Below are 23,265 nucleotides of genomic sequence, written 5' to 3' on the forward strand. Positions count from 1 at the left end.
GGAATTTCCATTCCCTATATGCGGGGGACCGTTCACAGAGTTCTTTACGCCACCAGTCCTTCTCTATATTCGAAAGAATGGCTCTGAGGACCGTGCCGGCACCGCTATACGTGGTTTGCTGAGCCCTCGGGTCTGGGTCCGGCGGTCCGGCGGAGCCGGCCTTGGCCAGCTCGTCAGCCCGGTCGTTTCCCGGGATTCCCTGGTGCCCAGGGCACCAACGGACCCGAACCTCGGTACCTTGTTTTCGGAGTAGATCGACAAGGTTATGGAACTCCAGAAAGGCCCATTGGGACGAACGCGGCGCGTCGCCTCTAAGACCCCAAATAACCGAGGTGCTGTCCACACAAATCCAGATCCGGGCGCCTGGCTGGGCCTTGGCTGCCGCCTGTAGCCCTTTTAGGGCGCCAATCGCCTCGGCGTCGAAAACGTGGCTTTCCGGCGTAATAGATGCGGAGCCTGCGGCAAATTCCAGGCCCGCCCTAAAAGCGGCCCATCCGTACCCTATTTGGACGCAGTTGTTTTCGTGTTTTTCCGAACCATCCGTATATACCACGATATCGTCAGGTGATACCATGTCCAGCCATTCGATAAAGCGGCGGGCCGCTTCCTCTTTCGGGACTCCTCCGGTGGGGTCAGTGCGAGAATCCGGGGCATTGCGAGGTGCGCGCAACTCTAGTCTCCGGATCCGCGGGAGAAGTTGTGCAGCCGTTTGCAGGGTCGTGGCCGAATGGCCCGAGTTGCGGGCACGAGGTGTTTCACGCAGGCGGCTGACAAGGGGGTGCCCCTTGTCCGCGAGCCTTAGTCGCCTTGCATTTCCTACAGTAAATTATAGTCACAGGGTTGGACCAGACCCTCTAACGGACAGGCCAGCTAGAGCCCTCCTAGTCGCTGGATACCCAGCCTGCCACGTAAATACAAGGTTTGCACCTTAAGCCTACCGCATCCACAAAAAGGCCTCTTGGTAGACCGACGCGCGCATCCGTCCTCTCCGGCTAAAATAGCGTCTCTTCCGCCTAACATGCCGACGACATCATCTGCCCCGGTGTACGTCCCTAGTGCGAGTAGAAAGCTTCGAAAAGCCGGCGACACCCCGTACATGTCCATCCACAGCTTAGTCCCCCGTTGGTTCCTGGGCTAGCCCAGCGCCACAATGTGGACATGAATGCAATCGAGTTCTTCCCGTCCTCCAGACCCGGCGCAGATTCCCAGTGCGAGTGAGAAGCATGGGGCGCCTCAGTCACACTATTCCACCACGGCCCACCGTCCACGGGGTGTACCAAGGGTGCGAACCAAGGCCGTGCCCACGTTTCTTGCTTCCCGTTACCCAAAGCCGTCTCCAGCAATGGGCCGACCACGTCTTGCTGTCGGGACCCTTTGGAGACTGCCGCGCCGGCACAGTGCTTCCGGTCCACGTACAACTAACCAACCCCCGTAACGGCACTACCTCCTCGCTGCAGGCAATCCCAGAAGGTGTGAGGGGGTGAGAGGGTGCCCTGTCGATTCGAAGAACCGTCGGGTGGTTCTCAGCCTAATTTCCCTTTCTTTTAAACCGTATTGTCTAGCCTTCCGGGGAAGGACGCCTGCCTTTCCGGCTGGCAAAGTTTTTTTGTGCCACGCTGGCTCGCATCGCGAGATTGGGCCTTGTCTTGTGCGCCTCTATGCGGGTGGCGCGCCGAGCCGCCGATCGGACTCTTCCTTCACCGCGATCAATGGAAAACTCGTCAAAGGGGAGATCTGTCGATTATACATGGGTGTTGCGAGGAAAGGCGTTCCGTGTAGTGACGGTGCTTAGGGCGACAGGTTGAAGAGTTTTTCGTGTGTGCGCGCCTGTTAGGGCTACAGGCGGAAGTCCCGCGCAAACGTTAACAGCATGGTCCGTGCGCCCATACTGAAAATTTTGTGTACGGGAGAGAGTTGGTATATCATGGACAGGAAGTACGCATCACCTTGAACCCAGCGTTTTCACACTTGTGGTCTAGGTTCCAACGTGCACATAATATCGTCTTGCAGTACAATACTGGTATTAACCGGATCAGGCCCTTTAGCCAACATTCTAACCTCTGCATTGGCCCAGAGGAAAACCCAAGCCAGCCTTGTATTGACATGTGATTCACTCGCTCCTCAGTGATCGTGTGAACTTCTGCTTCGATCAAACCCCATTAGGCTAGTATATCCCACTGTTTCCAGCAACACCTTCTCCAGCCGTGCTGCCAAACACTTCTGTTCCACAGACCTCGGCAATGATGAGGAAAGAAAAGGTTAGCGCCCCTTTTCGGTCTTTACCACCTCCTCAAATGGCTTCCAAAGCCCTGCAAACAGCCTCGTGAGCAATCCACAGCTAGGACAGGCATTGGCTCACGCAGGAAGCCGCACCAGACGGTGCACAAGCCGACAGAAAAGTTCGAATGGCCATGCGGGCTGGATGCACCTATTTCTCCACGGGTTGACCTCCAGCAGCGTGTCCCAGACCATACTGAATCTGTTAGTCCTTTGACCATTAAAAGTTGTGCCTGGCTGAGGCTTGCATCTGCCAAACATTTCCAGACAGCCCACTGAGCATCGGCAGGGCTGACAATGGGATATGCGGCCCAAATTTCAACACGGGGTGGTGGTATTCTTGGTTGCCTCCCCGTGGAGTAAGCGGCTTGATCGGCTAGGGTTTTGCTGCTGGTCATTGTGCCAAGCCAGAGTTCAGTTGTCCCGTCGCCCTCAATTTCGCAACCACAGGGGAGTGGTCTGCAAGGCCATAATTGCATCCACCAGTCTGATAATCTTGGCGGTCAAGCGGTCGTGGCCCATCAAGATTTTAGGAACGGATCCATATTAGAATGCTTATTCCTTCCCCTTGGTGTCTATCAATCAACGCAGTAAGAACCGGGCCTAGAGGTAATGCAATTGGTTTGCTTATGTTCCCGGGCCATTGCTGGTTGGCCCTTTTCCCCCTCTTTCTCGTCCTCTACCGTACACATCCTCCTTGCTCCATCTTCTGCGTGTAGTACAGCAACCCGGCTTGTAAGTTTCTCGTCAGCTTTCTTACCGATGGCCTCTCTGGATGTGATTCGACTACAACTTTATTTGCTGAGCATTACACCTGCACATTGTTTCGGTGGGAGAAATCCACTGTCGACGCCTGGGATTTCACCCATCGGCCTTTTGTAATTCAGATGCCACCAAACAGCGGGGGCAGGGGGTCCATCGGGATGGACTCTCTCGAGAAACACCACCACACACCTTTGAGCTCAGAAGATTACATCCCGATTCTCATCCTCTCTCCGTCTCTCAAGAAGGTCCTGATCCAATGCAGTCTACGAGAAGTGTCACTGTCGAAACCAGAGACAAAGTACGAGGCCCTGTCGTACGTCTGGGGATCGCCAGACGGCACCATGCCAATCTTGTGTGATTGAAAGGGACTACTTGTTACGCCAAAATGCCTCAACGCCCTGATTCACCTTTGGCGCCGGTTCCGAGCCAGGGCTTTGTGGATCGATGCCATCTGTGTCGATCAAGGCCGAGACGGCGTCAGCACCCGAGCGCGCAACCTGCGAATCCCGCGCGTGGGCTAAATTTACCATGAAGCATCGCGCGTTGTCATTTTGCTTGATCTGACAAGCGCTGATTAGCAAAGATGTTCAGATGGGTCCAGTTGGAAAGATGTGCGGCAAACCGTATGTTCTGGCCTTTGGTATTGTTTATAGGCTGGGTGTTGAAGACATTCAAGTCAACCTAAAGGTACCAAGGGCCCAAAAGCTAACGCCAATCCTTCCGTAGCTTGGATCTTCCCTAGAACTCCCGACCAAAAGACAGCCGCGGAATTACTAGAATTCTCTCAACGCTCATGGTTCTTCAGGATCTGGACAGTCCAGGAAACGGCGTTTGCCAAAGGAGCTGTAGTTCAAGGTGCACATGGCACAGCTCACTGGGAGCTAGTCTCCGGATCCTTGAATACTTGTTGACGTATGCACACTCGCAGAGCGTGATGGACCCTCGTATTGCAGCAAGCAATTCGTGCTCCTCCAGGCCGGTTGAAGTTTCGATGCTGACAGCAGTACTTCGTTATCTTCCGAATTTGCCATATCAAGTGGATCATGACAAAGTCTTTGGTGTTTATGCCATTCTGAAGAAGAGGCTGGATTTACCCGACCCTGACTATGCCAGGCCGATTCAAGAGGTCTTTCAAGCAGTTGCCGGATCTTACATCATTGATGCTGGATCACTTGCCTCTTTATGGATGACGTTACCTTTGAGATCGAGCATGGGCCTGCCCTCCTGGGTACCGGATTGCCTGCCGAGCCCTACTAGCTCGTCGAATGTTGATACCACGGGCACTTTCGGTTTGCTAATCAACAACTGAGTGATGAGACGGAAGGCCGGTTAACTTATGCCAGACGTCCGCTCCGAGATAAGAACTGCTGGCCATAAGCTACATGTCCCAGCGAGGCGCTTGGGGCCCTGGGGGCAAGATTGAGTCTCGTAATTCATACACCCCACATGATCTGGAGACATTTTTGATCGCAAGCAGCAAGCAAAACTGGCCAATGTCTGCCGGAGATGGTACCACTCAATCAGGCTTGACTGGCCAGAAAGCCCGCACGAGTTTCTTGGAATGATGATATTCTGCACCTCGTGGTATATAGACAACGATAATGAATGTGAGCTTCTCGCTTGGTACCACATGGTTTTGTACCCGGACGCGAAGCGGGCTGCCAGAAAATTGGAGGATCCACCCCTCTCTCTAACCCTATATCCAAAGATTGCGCGTTCACTACATCGGAAAACCAGTATCGCGGGTTTTCAGCGGCTATAACGCACTCACCAAGGCACACTCCAGAGCCCACACGAGAGCAACGTTCGGGGCACACTACGCCTTGATCAAACTCGACAATAATCTCCACGGGCGGCGCGCACTTCTCATATCTAACCTGCGCATTGTTGAAGGGATCTCGGAATCGATAGTTGGGTATTCTCAGAAGGGTTGGGTGATATGATTTGTGTACTTGCACGACTACATAGGCTTTGACGGACCTTGCCAAAGTGGGAAGGTAAAGTCGTCCACTGCTGTGCTTTTTTCCCTTCTGGGATTGTGGGTGGTTTTCAGCGCGATGAGGTCGCATTGTTGACTCGAAGTGCCGTTCAGCAAAACCCAACAGATGCTATCGGCCGCTGCGTCCAGATTCACCAATTCCGATGTGGATCCAGACCCAGGGTCAACCATCCAAGACTGAACAAGTAGCATCAGCTTCACAAGCGGCCTCAGTTCTTCCAGTGGGATGGTAACAAAATCATGCCGAAACCGAGATGGCGTGAGCTTCGCGGCAGGGAAAATCGAATCTCCGTGCATCACGAACTTGTCTGTTCTCCCAATCTCACGCGCGAGTGCTCGTCTCGACGGGACGGTATTCTTGTCTAAGGTGCTCATCATTGGCCTTGCTCGGGGCGGCGTGCTTAACCGCCACCCGTCTGACAGGCGTCGGAAAACCAGGCTATGAAACCAACGTTGCCAGCGATAATCGCGCAAATCAGTAGCATCTTTCCCATCGAGGACCAACAACAAGGTCAATAAGCACTCTACTCAAATTCTTGCAATTACACGCAAATGTTCCCCAATGCACAGGTGTTTGGACCATCAGAACCCACCATGGTATTTGGTCTAGATTAGTTTTTACCTGGTTTATCCACTGGAGTAAAGCCTAAATGCGAATACTCCACCTGCAGCATCTCTCCGTGGCCTCTTGCCTCGGGCATATTACAGGTCCCTGAGATCGACAGAGAGGATCCGCCAGAATTGAAATGATTTACCCCCTAACAGAGTATCGGACCGCGTGTCCACACGGAGTACTAAAGTATACCTAGCCTTATAAATGAAAATGAACCCCTGTGCCCAATGCACCTAGTGTCCCTTGGATTTGGATCCCTTGGATTTGGATCCCTTGGATTTGGATCCCTTGGATTTGGATCCCTTGGATTTGGATCCCTTGGATTTGGATCCCTTAGCTTCGTGGGCTTTATCTATGCACTCCTTATGATATTCCGGGGTTATTGACGGCAACTCTCTTAGCTATAATTTAAAAAATTAACCAGGCGATCATGATGACAATGTGAAACTTCTGACATCACTTGGGCACGAAGTAAACCTAGGGGTGGAATGTGTACTTACCGCCCAGGTCTTCAAAATCCAATAGGCTGGTACGTCATCGCACAATACCGAGCATTGCCAAAGCCAAATTCTCCGGGTTTCGAGGCCAACCCCGATTGGGATCACGTCATTGAATTTAGCGTGAATTTCTAGAAAAGGCTCTTCAAGCTCTTTGTGTCGAATTTCAACGGCGCAGTCGTACTCCTTGGGCGCCGACGGAGCGCAGCCGATACAGCCAGCGGCATTTGCCGGAGTGACGGTCAAACATGTAGCGGTAACAAAAGCGACGATACCAGTAAAACGCATCTTTGTCGGACAAGTGTGTCAATCAAAAGCTTTTAGGAGGGAGCAACAACGAGCCAAGGTTGACGAGACAATTATTCGAGAATGGAAGGGTTTCCAAACGCTGTGGTCACAAGGTTTTAGCTCACGCACAAGACCTTTGCCAAGAAGAATATTTTCAAATTAGGACATTTCACGTGCGAGCACCTACATGGATAATGATGCCAAGTCCGCCGGGTTTGGGATTTCTATATTCGAAATCAAGTCTGATTCATCCAACAAGCCGGGAATACCTACCCAGGTTGCCAAGCAAATCTTGGTTCGGTTGACGGATACGGCAATACGTAGGCGAGGAACTCATGGACCCTGAAAAAATGTCCCCTTCTGAATTCTCTTTGTGAAAATAACCACTTTCCAACTGGACATATCCCGTGTAAGAGCAACAAACCTGGCGGCTTGCGAAATACCCGAGGAAATGATGCTAAGCAAGCAGTCATGATGATACCAAAAGCTCGCGGCTATGGAATCCCTGTCCTGCACTTGTTTTTCTTTATTTTTGAACCAGCTCCATCCCAAGCTTGGTTTTCTCAATTTCCTTTTTTCGTAAAGTTTCCCGTTTCTTTTCTTTTCTTTCCTTTTTTTTTAGAAAACAATAAGCCCGCCAAGGCTTTCGGGTCTCCCGGTGTTACAAATCACCATTTCTGGAAACGGATGAGCTCGGTAAAGGGTCGACCGAGAGAAAAAAAAAAGAAAAAGAAAACAAGAAGAAAAAAACCATCATCAAAGTTAAACAAATACGTCTTCATGCACCCTTGATTCAGGTATTGGATTGCGAAAACGAAGAAAACGCTTGGGAGTTTGTCTTTACAGCTTTAATTCCTGCTGCAACTTTTATTTCCAACCCCAATCCCATGGTAGTACATCTTGATCTAACAACAGTGCCAGTCGCCTGCAAGCTTGAATCAACAGCTCCTCCTCTAGCGGTCGCAGCTCCTTTTTGTCATATGCAAATTGTTTGCAACATACACGTCTAGCAATGTTATAACGCTTTCTCCGTGTTGATTGCTGCAGCTCGAACGACTACAAGAAAGCCCGCCTCCCTACGGATTCCTCCTATGCACAAAATGGAATGCTAGTCTAGTCAAGGGCTATGTCAAAAAAAACTTCTTATTTCTGCTCGCTCCACTTGCCAGTAGTTGGGCCTTTGGTTAAATAGCAATTATACCAAAGATCTAAACCACTGAAGCCCTGTTGGGAGTGTGTACCGAGCGACGCTGCTATAATTCCATGACACATCTGAACACCTCAGAATACATCTTGTAAATTTGCAATTCTGCTGCCTGTATTAGGCTTCATCCGAATCTGGCAGTACGAGACGTCCAGTAACTCAGAGTCTTCAACTTGCACGCCTTCTGTTGCAACAAAGTGCCCACACGCTGCCTGATGCTTATTTCAAATACGCGCCAACGCCGCACCCTTGAGCCTCCTCTGCATGGCCTCCTCCGCATCGTAGCCGTACGCCCACCACTGCGTGACGGGGTCGCTCCACTGATTCGCGCTCCTGGCGAACGGGCGGCCCTCGACCTCGGCGCGCATGGCCCTGTCCCGCGTCTGCTGCTCCGGGCCGTCGGCAAAGTGCCAGATGAGACCGTTGACCATGCTGGCCTCCTGCATCGCGCCGCTGCGCTCGATGCGCTCCTGCTCGAACCGGCTGAGCGCCAGCAGCAGGTCCCCGAGCGCCGCCGCGTCGTTGAGCGCGACCGCCAGCGCCGCCCCGTCCTCCACCGCCATCGCCGCCCCCTGCGACATGTACGGCACCATGGCGTGCGCGGCGTCGCCGAGGATGACGAGCTGCGACCCGCGGCTGACCCAGGACCGGAGCTTCCTGCCGTTTGTGAGTGGCCACTTGATGCAGGATGTGATGAGCGAGATAATCTTGGTGAGCCTGTGAGCGCGGGGTAAGAGTTAGTCCTGTTGTTAGGGGTGGTGGTTTGGTTTCCCCTGCGGACATTGTGTCTGGGGGTCCTCTCGAGGGCGCCGGCTTACCGTGGATCCCATCCTGCAAACTCCCTGTTGACATCCGCTACTGCCGTCTCTGCCTTCCACGTGGACGGGTCTGAGTGGTCGACATGTGAGAGCACCATGTTGAAAGACTTTCCTGCAGAGATTGTATAAGACATGACGTGACGGTTTTCGCCAATCCTGAATATCAGTCACTTTTGTGTCAGTATCACAGATTCTCGGCGCTGCGGTATGTATTTGAAGCCGAGATGAATGAAAGCTCACCAGATATTTAGTGCTGGTTTCTCCAAAATCCACGCAATCTCAGGATCTGACGCGATCTTTTCCGCGTCCACTGTGGCACGGTAGGCTGCAAACCCCGTAAAACAGGGCTCCTCTGTCTGTGCTGGCTGCAAAGTGTTTCTCGCAATTGACTTGACTCCTGTAACGAGGAATGAGTATCAAAAGACATGGTGTCCAAAGCTCTCATGACACGACAGGGATGCCGCGCGTCAAGGTTTGAAAGAAAATGAAACATACCATCTGCAGCAACGATTAGGTCGCCCCGAACCACCTCACCAGTCGACAGCTCAACCGCCGCATCATCAGGTCTGTAGGCAACGACGAGGCTGTCCAGCCTCACCTCGACCCCGAGCTCGAGCGCGCGGGCGTGTAGGGACCTCTGTAGGTGCGCTCGGTGAGCCACGCAGTACGGGGCCCCGAACCTGGTGTTGAAGTCGCCGAGGTCCGTGTACCCGATCAGGTCGCCGTCCTGCCAGCGGCGGAAGTTGATGCAGCTGGGCTTGGCGAAGAGGTCTTCGCCCTGGGCAAAGACGCCCCAGCGGCGCAGGAGACGGCCCGAGTTGGGCGGGATTTGGATCCCGGCCCCGACCTGGGTTACTCGCTTTTTGTCAGTCATTCGGTCACAACAAAAGAACAACCAGTCTACCAATGTAGCCAACATCATCGATTTGTGTACCTCGTCGAGCTTCGGCGCTTGCTCAAGAACAATAACGGAATGGCCCCTCCGTGCCAGGGCAATGGAGGTGGCAAGCCCGCCGAGTCCAGCGCCGGCAATGACAATATTTAGCTTGAGCTTTGCTTGTGCTGGCCTAGAGGAAGTTTCACTGCTCGACTCGGCTCCTTTCAACCCTCTCAAAAAAGACAGGGACTGCGTTGGGTAGCTCGTTCTCAAGCTTGGGTCTAATCCGAGTGTTTTGGCATCCAAATGATTATGGTGGCCTGCTGCGCTCGCAGGAGCCGGCTCGACGATGGCGGCAGGCATTTGGACAGATTGACGGATGGAATTAGTCGAGCAACGGTGAGTAGTAGAGGAGGCGGGATGTGCCTGGTCCAGAGTGTTGGATGTTGATGGCACGAGGGCGATTGCAATTCACGTGCTTGCTTCTGAGCGGAGGTCTAATGAGATTAGCTTATATCACTGCTTATCTTGTTTTGACATAAACGGTAGGTTTGTAAGGACATATTTTTAGAAGCTAATTGCATTGCATGAAACAACGACTTATCTTGGGGTGGGTGATTTTACCCGGGGAGCTAACGGAAGGTCATCAATGGTGGACAACTGCGTCGCGGAGTTAGCGGTTATTACTTGGTACCCAACTCTAATCCGACCTGGATCTTTCCTGCATACTCTTAACTCAATCCTCGTCATTGGTATTATAATTATATTTACCCACACAATTGATTACCAATTTGCATATCAGCGCTGGAGTCTCCCTCCCTTGTCCTGTAACCGAACTCCGACTACGTGTCAATCTCAGGCATCCATCTTTTTTACAAGGTGTATCGGTATTGATAGTAACTTTCCCCGCAGAATTGATGCCTATTTACTTTATCCTCCACATTTGGAGTCCTAGGCAACCCCTGTAGTTCCCGTATAACCCGCATATCCGCGTTTAGAAACGAACTGCTCCTCATTGTTTCTCCTGAAACTTCCAATTTGGATTGGGGTCGCCAGGGATAATCCCACGAATGCAACATGCATGGCTGTTTTGTCTTCTCCCACTGCGTCAATTGTGTCTTTCCTCCTCCCCTAGAACTATCGGCTCCATCCCTAAACCTTCACGGCCGTAAATAGCAAATGAAGTTTAGACGCCCAATCAGTTGTACAACCACTGGAGGAAGAAGACCCATTGCCGACGCGATCCCAACCAGCGGTAATGGCTGACTACTACCTCCCCGTCGGGCCGTCCTCAGGGCCGACGATCCGCTCCGCTAGCCAAGGTCTGGCAAGCTAGCTGCACTTTTCGCGCCGGCATGATGTCATGTAAGCGCGGCTCCCACAAAGTGCAAAGGCTGTTTGTTCTGAACCCAGCCACTGACATGACGGGAAACCATAGCTTTACGATCTTTATCGCTGGTGCCTCGGCGGTCGGCCCCTTGGTGGCGTCCGTTGTTTTCCAATACAGCCCCCCGGAATTGGGTTGACTACATGTGGATTTGTGCGGCCTTGGCTGGCTTCCACGTCGACCTGCTCATCGTCACCTTGCCCGAGTCGGGCTACCACCGCGAGGAGGCCGCGGCGGCCAACGGTGGCGGTATGCAAAATATCGACCTTCGTGGGCCGGGGTCGCAGGGTGGTTCGTCCGATGCCAAAAAGACAGCTACGGCCGAGGCGCAAGAATAAGAGGACGGTGTCGTGGTCGACAAGCCTCGGTCCAGCATCTCGCCAACCTCTTTAGCGTTTCAACAGCTTGCAAGCGTCTTTCTTGAATGTCACATGCACCAGCAAGCCCACATTGTACGCCCGGATGTCGTGTTTGGCATCTTTATCTGCGGATCCAGGCTTGCGTCGCCAATCATCGTAATGTATGTCCTGTTCCTCTATACTGCCGTGGATTGGATCCTGTCTCAGGGCTGACTGCAGATGTACATGATCATTTTATGCTGGTTTCGTTGATCGTGCTGGCTGGCATCCCGGTTTGCTACTTCCACGAGGCCTCTACGCCTACTCTCGCAGGATACGAGCTCTTGTAAAGTTTGAGGTTGTGCAGTGAGATACGGTGTTTGAGGGTCGGCTCGACACATCTCTGCAGACGGATTACTCGGGCCATTTGCTGTGTTGTAGATATGGAAGAGAGAGGAGAGAAGTGTATTTTTGTGTTTTCTTTTTCTTAAATTTTGTAAAACTCGGATAGATGCTTTCCTTTCTCAGCAAAAATGCTGTCTTTAAGTGTATTGTGGTGCTTTTCTGCGAGACGTGCTGTGCTGCAATTCAGGTTACAGCAAGAATGTCCAGTCAATTTTCTACACTATCTCCCATATTCACATTTGTTCCCAGAAAACAGGCCTGCATAGCTTACGATCTTGGTCGCTTGCGGCAAATCATAGCTGCATTTCCAACCAATTGATGCCCATGTTCCCCAGGTTCAAGCTATACAGAGTCTAGTAAGCATCCCGCACACCTGAGATGGGATCAACATGCTCATTCTATTCAGCCTCTCTAAAATATCTCATGTGTAACTATGCACGCCAAAGGTAGATGGAAAATGTGACAAATGTCTGCAATACCAAGACCTACGCCCTATGATCCAGGGCTTCGCAATCTACCCTTTGATATCCCCGGCATCTACCCAGTTCCCATGCAGTCCGGCCCTCAGCCTGACAGGCAGGTAGACGATGGCCTGCGCCTTGGACAAGTCCCTGGTGTCGACAATGTGCAGCTCGCTCGACATGTTGGCGTAGTTGTTCACCAGGACCACGACCCAGCCGTCGCCCTCGGGCACGTCCCTCGACCTCGGCACCACCACGGGCTCCTGCACCAGGTGCGTGCTGCCGGGGAAGTAGCGGTCCAGCCGGCCCGTGGCGTAGTCCAGGTGGCCGATGCAGTTGTACATGGGGTGGCCGCCGCCCCCGAGACGCATAATGGCGGCCATGTCGGTGGGCAGGGCGGGGTCCGTCATGTCGAAAAAGGCCCGCGCGTGCCTGGCCATGGAGACGCGGTCGTCGACGCGCGGGAACTCGCAGTCCAGCCTGCAGAGCACCTCGGGCTCCGGCAGGTCCCGCTCGGCGGACCGCGGGTCAAAGGTGAAGCGCACCAGGCGCGCGGCGATCTCCTTGGGGTCGGGGGAGTTGCCCTGGGCGTCGGGCCACCAGAAGAAGACGTTTGTGTTGGTCAGGGGTAGGTCGAAGACGATGTTGCCCGACTCGTCCTCGTAGGCGTTCACGGTGTGGCCGGGGAAGGAGTTTGGCGCTTTGAACCACTGGCGTGGGGGAAAGGGGCGACGTGGATTGAGTTGGTCAGCAGGCTGGCTGAATGTAGTTTTACTTTCTTTTTATTGTCGCAGTGATCGCTGCCGATCATCTTTCTTACCTTGATATCTGACCCCTTTGCTCCACGCCGCGGCAAAACGCCCAAGTAAAAAGGAATGTCGGGATTCCACTGCCAATGCTCCCCGCCTTTCTCCATCCGCTCCAGATCGCATGTCTGGGGGATGATTGGAAATAGCACCTTTGTTTGAGCCAGGGAGAAGTACACGTCAGTATATTTCACAGCTCAAACTGCGCAAAACACTGTGATTGACCATGAGGGAGCGACTTGCACCCCGTCTACGTACCCAGTTCTCCGTGACAGCAAAGTCGTGGATCATGGCGACAACGGGAGCGACCAACCAAACCGTCTCGAGAATGGCTGCCTTCTTGTCAAAGGTAAAGTAGCACACGTCCGGGGTGCCATCGCCGCGGGCTTCGTAGCCGAAGCAGATGAGCTCCCCAGTGTGCGCGTCCACCTTGGGGTGCGCCGTAAACGTCAGGCTCGGCAGCTGGCCGTCAAAGGTCTCGAGCCACATGGTTTCAAGGGTTTCCGGGTCCAAGCAGTAGGGTGGAGAGTCCTCCTTGCAGGCGAGCAGGCGGCCGTTGAAATAGATAATGTTGGTGTTGGCGGTGCTGCGAACTTTGAACTCGACTGCATCCGTGTACTTGTTTCGATATTTGCCTTTTTTTGTAATTCAACGAACACTATTGTGAGTGACATGGCGTCTAGAGCTGAGAATATTGCCTTTTGCGTAATAGACCTACCTAACAATGCCCTTTTTGCATCTCGCTCACGCACAAACTTTTCCGTCTGCACATAACGCTGCTTGAAGTCGCAGCGCCCATCCTTGATGCGGAACGCGCTAATATTCCCATCGCCGTTGAACCACTGTGGTAGACTGTTAGTCAAAGTAAAAATAAATAAAAGGCACTTTCACTTGTTGACAAGTTGGCTCAATTGCCACTGACCGGATCGTTCTCTATAAAAGGGACGAACTGCGGATCGGGCATGACACGATAAAAGGTATCATCAATTTCGGGAGGGATTGAGCCTTGGACTTCCAGGTTGGAAGCTTCGCCCTGAAATCGGCATGGCTTCATGAATCCCGAGAACTGGGGGAGGTCGGGAAACTTTTGCGAGTAAGCCGGAGGCTTGAAATGGCTAGCCATTTCGCAGGATTTGTGGTGTGACCGATGTGCGACGGCGAAGAAGAATGGGACGAGGAACGACGGATGTGCTATTTTAGAAAGCCTTTTGTATATTACCTGAAGTGAAGATGGAACAAGAAAAGCCTGCCCAAAAATCCAACTATTATCATTGTTATTACTGTTCGCTTGGTTCCTACGAGTCTGCGTGGCCAGATCTCATTCCCGCACAAAAGTCCAGCTGCAGTTTACCTCATTCCATTCCCCGCAGCACAACAATTTTACTCCGCATTCTCCCCGGCGAGTCCGAAAGCTGTCCCAGATCATGTGAAACATGCGATTGAAATCGCCTGATACGCGCGCCATCCCATTATTAAAGCAGGACATGGGCGGAAATGCTTTCCGCCATGTTATTGGCGAGTCGCGCATTGCATAACGCCCGGCGGCACGACACTTTCCCAATCAAGCGTGCAGGCCTTGTAAGTCCTGGTAACAGACTTGTGAACCTGTTTTTTACGCGTGAAATCAGGGTGTGTTTGCCAGGACGTGCGTGTCGCCTGGCGGTCTTGCACAACAGAGCGTTGTACTCGGGCTCGATGGACCGGGCGACGGAGACTAGATCCATGGACATGCAGATGTGTCCTGTCTTTGTGAGTGGGTAATCATATACCCGGCCAGTAAATTTATCAAAGACATACGATTTACTTTATACAAGGGCACAGCTGCCACTCACGTTCAGCAGCGCCTCCAGCAGCACCATCTCGGCGGTCCTTTCTAGGTCCGCATTCTACAGCATGACGGCTGTGGAACCTATAAACTTGCAGTTGCGCACTGCTGGGTGCGAGATGAGGGCCTCGAAGTAGCCTTGTGCGTCTTTGGGCCGGTGGACGACAAGATTGACCACGTCCGGTGGGAAACCGGCAGCCCGGAACATATCTTCAACGGCGTGGTGGATGCGGAGGCTTAGTTTTGAGCCCTGTTATGTCGGGGTGTATCTCAGCTCTGGTCTGGTTTGGTGGTGAACTGTTGGCCCGCTGGGGCGAGATGGTTTTTTGTGGGCGGAGAGACCCCGGAGATGATGCCCGCGGATGTCAAGGCGGCTGCTTGCTCCAACATGTCGACCGTATCATGGTGGTTGGTTGAAAGCCCCGTTTTGCTGCAGGAGATTTCATCCTCAATCAGATTCAGAACCCATATCTCTGTCTCTTTAAGCACCTGGTATAGAAGCAGGTCAGCTGTTGTACCATAGACGAAGCATCGCTCGGTTCACAATGCCCTCTTTTACCAAGGCCAGCCCGTGAAACAAGGCCCGCCTCTCTTGAGGACTGCTTTGTTTCCATGTCACATAGGTAGAGGAGGACAAATCTACGGCCTTGATGCACAGCTCAGGAGGGGTTCCTATCGGCAAGGTCTGTGGCACTGGCAGGACTTTGGTTGGGCACAAAACACAGAGCCTCTGGATGGTGGGAAAGGAGTAACGTCCGGGCCGTGGATAATTAAAGGAGTGACGGGACCTCTTCGAATGCCTTTAGATGTCATGGTGTAGGTTTGTGAACCATTTGGCACGTTCAATCTGAAAAGCGCAGTTTTGGGTTTGTCTGTTTGAGCTTCATACAGCAATAGTCTAATACACTCTATTATGACGTTGACCGTCCCAAGAGCTTGTAGCGACAGTAGCCGTGGAAGAGCAGTGGCTGAGTGGGACCTTCTGGTGGGTACCACGCAGTCAACCCTGGAATCCGATAAGTCCCCGGCAGAGTTCAGTAGGAAAGTGTACCGGCATATTCCATGCAATACAACGGGGCCCCTATTACACATCTCTAGTGACGTGAGGATGGGCAGCATAAAATCAACCTTGCTGGGTAGGTACTGAGATATCTGCATCTTTAATCAGTTTTTTTTTCTTTCATGTCAAGCTGTAATATCTTGCTGGGGGGCCAATACCGCAATGGGAGTCGCATGGGATCGCTTGATTCGCTTCGTGGCCACGGATGGTCGCACCCTCCGGGGCCAACCCATCCTGCCAGAGCCCGACTTTGACCTTGGCAACGTGACTGAGGCAACCAAACTTCAAGCCAAGGTTATCATCGGGGATGACATCTACGACGAGACTGGCCAGACAAGGGTCTCGAACGAGATTGTCACCGTGGCCAAGCTCCTCGGTCCGCTTGCGCAGGACGACGTCGACATCCTGCGATGCGTTGGCCTGAACTACGCAAAGCACAGTGAGGCCCAGCTTACATTGCCAAACCACAAAAACCAGACAATGTCAAAAAAAACTAACCCCCACGGGCAAATCGCAACAGTCAAGGAGGCCGGACGCACGCCGCCGCCCTTCCCCTCCATCTTCTTCAAGCCCAACACGTGCATCCACGACCACGGGGCCGACGTCGAGATCCCCCGGATCGCGCAGGACGAGCAGGCCGACTACGAGGGCGAGCTGTGCGTGGTGGTGGGCCGGGACGCCAAGGACGTGCCGCGGGAGTCGGCGCTGGACTACGTGGCGGCCTACACGTGCGGCAACGACATCTCGGCCCGCAAGCTGCAGCGCGACCCGTCGCTGGCCGGCGCCGTGCCGCAGTGGGGCTTCTCCAAGGGCTTCGACACGTTTGCGCCGCTGGGCCCTTGCCTGGTCCGCGCGGACCTCGTCGGCAGCCCGGGGGACCTGCTCCTGGAGACCGTCGTCGACGGCGAGGTCAGGCAGCGCGAGACGACGGGCGACTTGTTGTTTGATGTGCCCACGCTGGTGTCGTATCTGTCGAGCGGTACCACGCTCAAGAAGGGCTCGGTCATCATGACGGGGACGCCTGGTGGTGAGTTGACCCAATGGGGGTTCTGAAAGATGGTTGCGGTTAATGGTAAATGTTCGCCCCTGCTGACAAAATGACAAAATGACAAAAAGGTGTGGGTGCTGGTCTCAAGCCACCAAAGTATTTGGTGCCCGGTACAGTCATGGAGGTTTCTATAGAAAAGATTGGGACCCTCCGCAACGGGGTGAAATTCGTATGAGACTGGCATGTCAAACTTGCCCCTTGTCCCTGCGATATATGGCTGGTGGGAGGCTGTTTCCAGACACAATAGATACGTTGCAAGTTCGTTATAGCATGAGCGAATTCTGTGACCTGTATTGATAAATGAACCCAATTTCGGCACTCTTTGTGCTGAAGGGTCTGAAGAAAAAAAGGACGTTACAGAATATGCTGAAGAAAGTGTTCTGTTTTCCCTTCCTCATCATAAATTCAACCATGGAGTCATGGACCCGTCTATAAGGCCACACTCGCATACATCATATCCGCCGCAGCTCAAGGTAGCAGAAATACATCTACAGAATGAATAATTCAATCCGAGACCAGGCTCTCCACATCCATTTCCTCCTTCCTGTAGAAGCCAAGCGCCTTGAGCATCGGCTTGTCATGGGCGCGGTACAGGTACGCCGTCTCCCCGTCGGCGGCAAAGTGCTGATATTGGTTCCACGCAGGGATGCAAAAGGTGTCGGACTTGCGCCAGTCAAACCGTTTTCCGTCGATGATGGAGTAGCCCGATCCCTCGACTACGTGGTAGATTGAGGACGCAGTCTCCCTGACGGGGGACGACGAAGCACCCGCCGCCAGTTTTGTCGCACTTGCACCGATGACGCGGCTCACTGGTTTTTTTTATTGGTTTGGTGCTTCTTGTTAGTTGCACCGGCCGAGGTCAAAGCGAGTCAAGCAGGGTCCAGAACGAGTGGCGCTCACCTTCAGATCCGTCCGCCTTGAGATACGGCAGCGTCACGCACTGGCCGTTGATGCGGTTCAGGTTCGCCTCCATGGCGACCCAGGGAAAGACGATGGGCGAGGTGGAAGAGTCGACGTCCTCGGCGGGGTACCTGGGGTGGGCAAAGTGCTCGACAAAGTGGACGGGAAAGTGCACAAAGCTGGGCAGGTCCAGGGCGTCGAGCCAGATCATGGGGCCGGAGCCGTCCTTGCCGTGGTCGTGCCAGTTCCACGTCGGCGTGAGGATGAGGTCGCCGCGCTGCATGCGCACGCGCCGCCCGTGCACGGCCGTGAAGCCCCCCGTGCCCTCGATGACGAAGCGGCAGGCAAAGGCGGTGTGGCGGTGCGCCGGGGCCGTCTCGTTGGGCATGACCAGCTGCAGCCCGCCGTACAGCGTGTCGGTGGTGAAGGGCGCCTCGCGCGCCGGGTTGACCAGCATCAGCACCCGCCGCTCCGCCTGTTTCTCCGTCACCAGCTCGCCCGAGAGGACGAGGTCCGGTCGGATCTTGTCAAACTCCCAGAGGTGCGGGACGCATCGCGGGTTGGGCAGCGGGGGGTTGAGGCGCGCCATTTGCGTCCACAGGGGCTTTGTGTGCTGCTTTGCGGCATTTGCGAGCAGCTTGTCGGTCAGGGCTTTTCTGTCTGCCTCGCTGGCCGTGGCCGAGACTGTTTGTGATGTTGTAGTGCTCATTGCTGATCTGTGTCCCTTCTTTTATCTATTGTACCTTTTGTTGTGATCTTTTGTGCTTGTCAAGTCAAAGTCGTCCAGGCTTCACTGATATTCACTGACTATTTTGGCCATGGCGTCCCCAAAGCCATAGATATAAATTTGACATTTCATCTCTTGTTCCTCACACCAGCTTCATCCCTGCATCGGATGCAATAACTCGGCATCCAGGATGCCAAAACGTCAGTGTCGATGTGCCGAACAAGTGTCGTCCCAACCCTCTCCGCAAAAGTGGACCTGGATTGGGGTGGGGTTTCCGGGGAGTTAACGGCTACGACAGGACAGCCTCCCAAGTGTGATCAGATCTCAGGCAACCCTCCCGAAAACAACCAACCCTCCTTGATGCGCTTTTGCTTGATTGTTCATGTCAAAATTGCCATCCTTCCCGCGGACATTGCGGGAGCGTCTTGATTTTCTGCAATGGATCCACAGAAACAGTCGGAGCATGACAGCATACGGGACTCCATCGTTGCCGGTGCCAGCAGACCTGGCCCACCACCGTCAGAGTCGAGCAGTACGACGGCGGAGCCAGCACATGGCCCCAAGCCAGCCAAGCGTCGACGTATCGCCATCGCATGCACGACATGCCGAATACGCAAGTCCAAGGTACGATTCACGCTTGCCTGTCGCTTTGTTATCGCTTTTCTATTCCCGGGTTGAGGGGAGAAGTGAATCCATTCCCACAGTCAAACTCTGCTCAGGACGTGTTCAAGACAGGGAAGATCGAGGCATCCCCCCATAACTCAAAGTGCCGCTGACAATGCTCTACTCTTACTCTCGTACTCCCTTGTACAGTGTGATGCAGGCAGACCGAGATGCTCCACCTGTAGAGATTACGGGACAGACTGCGCTTATTCCCCATCGGGACCGCTGAATGGTGCCACGGCGTCCAGAGAGTGAGTCCAACTCAATCAGTTGATAACTCTTTTGTGAGCTGTATCATATCTTATCTCTCTTCAACAAACTGAAACAACCATGCAGACATTACGAGTCTGTAGAGACACGCCTTCTGGCTCTCGAACGAGCTCTCACTGGACTGAACAGCCGCGTAGATGGCATTGAGCGTCAGAGGGCTCGCACTCCACCGTCGCCCCAGCCGGTGACGGTGGCCGCTGACGACGAGGATCCGGGGGAAACAGTAGCGTCCCAAGATCCTACCGACGGTATCGGAACCATTGTGTTTACCCGCGACGAGAACTTTGGCTTTTTTGGTCCGAACCTTGGTGCTCCCCAGCCTACCCTTTCAAGATCCAAGAATCAAGGCTGACACGACACAAAACAGGCCCCTCTTCCAACATTGCCTTTATCCGCTCCATCGTCGCCGCCATAACGGCCACCGTAGGTCGCAGACAGACGGGCCAGTCGCCCGACGAGACCCGCAGCGTCGAGGCCTCCAACAACCGAGTCCTCCACGTCTCGCGGCCCCCGTCGCCCGCACGCCAGGGCCCGTCCAGCCGGCGGAGCAGGGCGAGGGAAGGCTCCGCGTACGACCTGCCGCCGCCCGGGGAGACGCTGGACCTCATCCAGAGCTACTTTGCGACCACGGGCCTGCTGTTCCCCTACATCCACGAGGAGAGCTTCCTGGACACGTACCACGAGGTGGCGGCCTCCCGGTTCCGCAAGGGGCGGCGCTCGTGGCTGGGCCTGCTCAACATGGTGCTGGCCATGGCCACGAGCGTCACCCTCGGCAACACGCTCGATGCGCCCTCGCGGAGGCTCAAGTCGGACGTCTTTTTCTCTCGCGCCCTGGCGCTCTGCGAGACGCAGATTCGCTGCGCTGCCAGTGTCGATATCGGTGAGCCCTCTGTTCTGCCGTCGCTCGATTTGGATTTTTCAAAAAAGGCTCCAGAGGTGGTCTGAGGGGGTCTGACAGCGTTGTATGCAGTCCAATTCCTACTTCTTATGAGCCAGTATCTGCAAGGCACGGACCGCTCAACGCAGACATGGAGCGTTCATGGACTTGCTGTCAAGGCCGCATATCATCTGGGGCTCCATTCGCAAATGGAGTTGAGACGCTACACACCCATAGAACTGGAGATACGCGCGCGCACTTGGTACGGATGCGTCATCCTCGACCGGTAGGTTTTTGTAGTCGCAGTACGTTTGACGAGGGCGGCAGCGCTAATTGGCCGCTTCATGCGATCAATATACAGAACCCTCAGCATGACCCTTGGTCGCCCTTGCTCTATACCGGAAAGCCACGTCAAGTTGAACCTACCCCGTCCGTGGCCATCCAGTGGGAGCGTTAATGGTGGTGCACAGGCGGAGGCCAGCCTGAAATTCTTTAACGCAACCATGTGAGAAGATCCCAAGAATAATATTCCCGACCTTCATTTGCACCGTGAAGACACAAGCTAAACTCTCATCCTAACAAGCTCCCTGTACAAAATAATGTGGAACGTCATCGACCTCCTCTACGAAGGCAACCTCGGCTGCGAGGCGCCCAAAAACATCTTCGACATCGCCTCGCACCTGCTCCGGATCGAGCACCAGCTACTCGAGTGGCAGCACCGCCTGCCGCCGACCCTGCCGCTGGTGCAGCCGGGCGAGCTGACCGGCACGCCGACCGCCGCCGTGCCCTCGCCCCTCTGCCGGCTGCGCGTCATCCTGACCCTCCGCTACCTCAACCTCCGCGTCCTCGCCCACCGGCCCGTGCTGCAGATATACCTCGCGGAGCTCGGGGCCGCAACGACGGGTGGTGGAGGTCCACCGGCGCAGCAGCGGCGGCGCGCGACGCTGCACCAGGTCGGCGCCAACAGCATGCGCCTGTGCGTGCAGTCGGCCGCGTCCATCGTCGAGATCGTGTCGCACGTCGTGCGCTCCGACGGCCTGACCAAGCAGATGCTCGGCGCGTGGTGGTTTTCCCTGTATTACAGTGGGTTTTGGGCCTCCCCCTTTTCCTGTTTTGGTAAAGTGGCAGGCAACAATAAAATGCATAACTCTGTGATTGACTTTTTTTTGCCTCGACAGCATTCAACGCCGCCCTCGTCATCTACTCGGCCATTCTCGTGCAGAACGACCCGATGGTCAACACGGCGGTCGACAGCCTCGACTTTCGCGGCATGGACATCAGGCGGGATCTGCTGTCGCAGGCGGCCGAGTCGCTGCTACTGCTGGACCGCGGCAACCGCATGACGGAAAAGTGTGCAAAGTACACGTATGCGCTGATGCACATTTTAGATTCCCAATGTAAGCCCAAATCGTCCGATTCTTTTTTTCTTTTTTTGTCTTTTCCCCTCCCCAGTCTTATCACCCACAACGCACAAAGACTCACCTCGGCCCATCAGACCCGATCGAGGGCCCAGTCAACTCCTCGAGTGCCAACCTCCTGTCTCAGCTGCTGCAGAGGTCCAACCCGACGGCTGACGGCACGGCAAGCGTCGCGTTCAACTTTTCCCCATACGGAGAGCCGCCGCTCGAGTTCGACATGCACATGAATGAGTTTATGGACATTGCCGACCTGGGCATGTTTGACTCCCCCTCGAGCCCGGGCGGCGTCTATCCGGGACAGAATATTTGATGTGCTATGTTGGAATCCTTGTATCAATTCGTGACATGAAGCTGGCTCATGGGTTTTTAATTTTTGAATATAGTCTCACCGTTGATCTGTCACGGTGCTTAAGAGGTGGGAGTGCAATCTCTCAGGGTGTCATGGGTTGTCGTCTTGTCTCTTTTGTTTTCGTACATTCCTTGTTCTCAGGCTAGGAAGTATCCAATCAAAATCTAATTGAAATCATGCACAAGGTACTTTTGACTGCCCGCATGAGCCCAAAGGAATGCGAACTCGATAAGTTCTGCCCCTATCAGTTCTTCAATGCCCCAAAAGCCCAAAAGCCTCCTCAAGAATCTCTTGATCCATGCCCTGGCCTGGCTTACTTAGGATGCTGTCCTGGGAAATCGCGAGCCGGAAATGCAGCGCCCAAACCGGGTTTAGAAGCTCGCAAAGTCTCGTCTATCAACCATTCATGTAGAGCTAAATGCGTCTTCTCGTTCGTATCAGGTGATTCCGGTCTCAACAAAGTGGTGACAAGCCCGCCTCCACCCTTGTATCAGTGTGTCCGGCACAGACTATAGAAGAATGATCCATCACCTCGGAAAACGTTCATGACTTGGATGGGAGGCTTCAAGGCAACCGGAATGCCGTGGTTGACTCGGAAAAAAATACCCAAGCCCCACTGAGCTGCGACTCATGCATCTATTAGTAGCTTATGTGCATGCTTACAGGCGAGCAAACTTAGCACAGCTTTTGCTTGCCACCTCGGTCAACATGGATAAGACGGCCAAGTTGAGAGCATGAAAAACAAAGAAAAAAAAAACGTCAAGCCATCCCTAGCGTTCGGGTATGGCCGAATGTCTTTACCCCCAATCCCCATTTGGTTGCTTTTGGGAAACTTCGATACCTGCACTTTGTTGTCGGGTTTTCTGGTTCGTTTTCAGGGGCAAGTCTTAACACGCACAAAAATCTGGCTTTGTTACACGCTTTGGGTCAAACTGCGGATGACAACTGCGGATAACATTTTTTGCCTCGAAACTTTGTCAGTAAAAAGTGACCCTAAATGCATAATAGAGAGAAGTGTTGGCAATGAATCCAGTAATACAATATTGACCGCCCCTTCCACCCAAGTGAAAGTTCTAGTAAGCTTTTGTGTTTCTTCTTTTCTCTTTCTTTCTCATGAAAAATGCCTCCAAGCCCACCCCATGCTAATCCAAAGCGGTAAAGCGAGTAGCCGACCCAGTCTAAACCCGGTATCTGCTGATGCTTTTATCGACCTTTGCCTCCTGATCCTGACGCTGCTCCTAGGCCAAAGTTGTCATTTTATTGGAAGGTTACTACTTGGGGGCTGTTCGTTGTGGGCCCCCTCAAAGAGGGGGTTACAAAACCTTGATTTTCGAAAAAACCGTGGGCCAGCAAATTTGTTAGCAGATCGCTAACAAAGTAGCTCATGAAAGTT

At 53.7% G+C, this 23,265-nt stretch overlaps 10 protein-coding genes across 10 annotated transcripts; 4 read left to right on the forward strand and 6 right to left on the reverse strand.

The window, feature by feature from the left end:
- Window positions 1-2,279: 2,279 nt before the first annotated feature.
- Window positions 2,280-2,675, reverse strand: MGG_18126 (uncharacterized protein; the record flags this gene model as incomplete). The annotated part of the gene is made up of 1 exon (XM_016990587.1): window positions 2,280-2,675. One exon carries the CDS (start codon window positions 2,673-2,675, stop codon window positions 2,280-2,282), a length of 396 nt encoding a protein of 131 aa, XP_016846056.1.
- A 735-nt stretch (window positions 2,676-3,410) lies between these two features.
- On the reverse strand, window positions 3,411-4,347 carry MGG_18127 (uncharacterized protein; the record flags this gene model as incomplete). Its single annotated transcript, XM_016990588.1, has 3 exons — window positions 3,411-3,559; window positions 3,918-4,048; window positions 4,196-4,347. 3 exons carry the CDS (start codon window positions 4,345-4,347, stop codon window positions 3,411-3,413), a joined length of 432 nt encoding a protein of 143 aa, XP_016846057.1.
- Window positions 4,348-5,887: 1,540 nt separating this feature from the next.
- MGG_10217 (uncharacterized protein) lies at window positions 5,888-6,439 on the reverse strand (the record flags this gene model as incomplete). The annotated part of the gene is made up of 2 exons (XM_016990489.1): window positions 5,888-6,055; window positions 6,155-6,439. 2 exons carry the CDS (start codon window positions 6,437-6,439, stop codon window positions 5,888-5,890), a joined length of 453 nt encoding a protein of 150 aa, XP_016846058.1.
- A 1,428-nt stretch (window positions 6,440-7,867) lies between these two features.
- MGG_10216 (uncharacterized protein) lies at window positions 7,868-9,701 on the reverse strand (the record flags this gene model as incomplete). Its single annotated transcript, XM_016990488.1, has 5 exons — window positions 7,868-8,360; window positions 8,462-8,617; window positions 8,702-8,858; window positions 8,957-9,308; window positions 9,396-9,701. The coding sequence occupies 5 exons, from the start codon at window positions 9,699-9,701 to the stop codon at window positions 7,868-7,870; spliced, it is 1,464 nt and encodes a 487-aa protein (XP_016846059.1).
- Window positions 9,702-10,696: 995 nt separating this feature from the next.
- MGG_14192 (uncharacterized protein) lies at window positions 10,697-11,063 on the forward strand (the record flags this gene model as incomplete). The annotated part of the gene is made up of 2 exons (XM_016990544.1): window positions 10,697-10,703; window positions 10,777-11,063. The coding sequence occupies 2 exons, from the start codon at window positions 10,697-10,699 to the stop codon at window positions 11,061-11,063; spliced, it is 294 nt and encodes a 97-aa protein (XP_016846060.1).
- Window positions 11,064-11,982: 919 nt separating this feature from the next.
- Window positions 11,983-14,034, reverse strand: MGG_10215 (uncharacterized protein; the record flags this gene model as incomplete). Its single annotated transcript, XM_016990487.1, has 5 exons — window positions 13,658-14,034; window positions 13,454-13,577; window positions 12,994-13,370; window positions 12,750-12,887; window positions 11,983-12,639 (listed from the first exon to the last, which is right to left on the reverse strand). Exons 1-5 carry the CDS (start codon window positions 13,856-13,858, stop codon window positions 11,983-11,985), a joined length of 1,497 nt encoding a protein of 498 aa, XP_016846061.1. The 5' UTR covers window positions 13,859-14,034.
- Window positions 14,035-14,229: 195 nt separating this feature from the next.
- On the forward strand, window positions 14,230-14,801 carry MGG_18128 (uncharacterized protein; the record flags this gene model as incomplete). Its single annotated transcript, XM_016990589.1, has 3 exons — window positions 14,230-14,313; window positions 14,550-14,601; window positions 14,659-14,801. The coding sequence occupies 3 exons, from the start codon at window positions 14,230-14,232 to the stop codon at window positions 14,799-14,801; spliced, it is 279 nt and encodes a 92-aa protein (XP_016846062.1).
- Window positions 14,802-15,782: 981 nt separating this feature from the next.
- Window positions 15,783-16,843, forward strand: MGG_10214 (uncharacterized protein; the record flags this gene model as incomplete). The annotated part of the gene is made up of 3 exons (XM_016990486.1): window positions 15,783-16,059; window positions 16,141-16,647; window positions 16,737-16,843. 3 exons carry the CDS (start codon window positions 15,783-15,785, stop codon window positions 16,841-16,843), a joined length of 891 nt encoding a protein of 296 aa, XP_016846063.1.
- Window positions 16,844-17,172: 329 nt separating this feature from the next.
- Window positions 17,173-18,277, reverse strand: MGG_10213 (uncharacterized protein; the record flags this gene model as incomplete). Its single annotated transcript, XM_016990485.1, has 2 exons — window positions 17,173-17,477; window positions 17,569-18,277. 2 exons carry the CDS (start codon window positions 18,275-18,277, stop codon window positions 17,173-17,175), a joined length of 1,014 nt encoding a protein of 337 aa, XP_016846064.1.
- Window positions 18,278-18,733: 456 nt separating this feature from the next.
- On the forward strand, window positions 18,734-21,833 carry MGG_10212 (uncharacterized protein; the record flags this gene model as incomplete). The annotated part of the gene is made up of 9 exons (XM_016990484.1): window positions 18,734-18,919; window positions 19,109-19,209; window positions 19,295-19,524; window positions 19,596-20,108; window positions 20,199-20,391; window positions 20,467-20,610; window positions 20,689-21,188; window positions 21,284-21,502; window positions 21,601-21,833. The coding sequence occupies 9 exons, from the start codon at window positions 18,734-18,736 to the stop codon at window positions 21,831-21,833; spliced, it is 2,319 nt and encodes a 772-aa protein (XP_016846065.1).
- Between the last annotated feature and the right edge of the window lie 1,432 nt (window positions 21,834-23,265).

Source organism: Pyricularia oryzae (genome assembly GCF_000002495.2).
Source record: "Pyricularia oryzae 70-15 unplaced genomic scaffold supercont8.8_4, whole genome shotgun sequence".
NCBI lineage: Eukaryota > Fungi > Ascomycota > Sordariomycetes > Magnaporthales > Pyriculariaceae > Pyricularia > Pyricularia oryzae.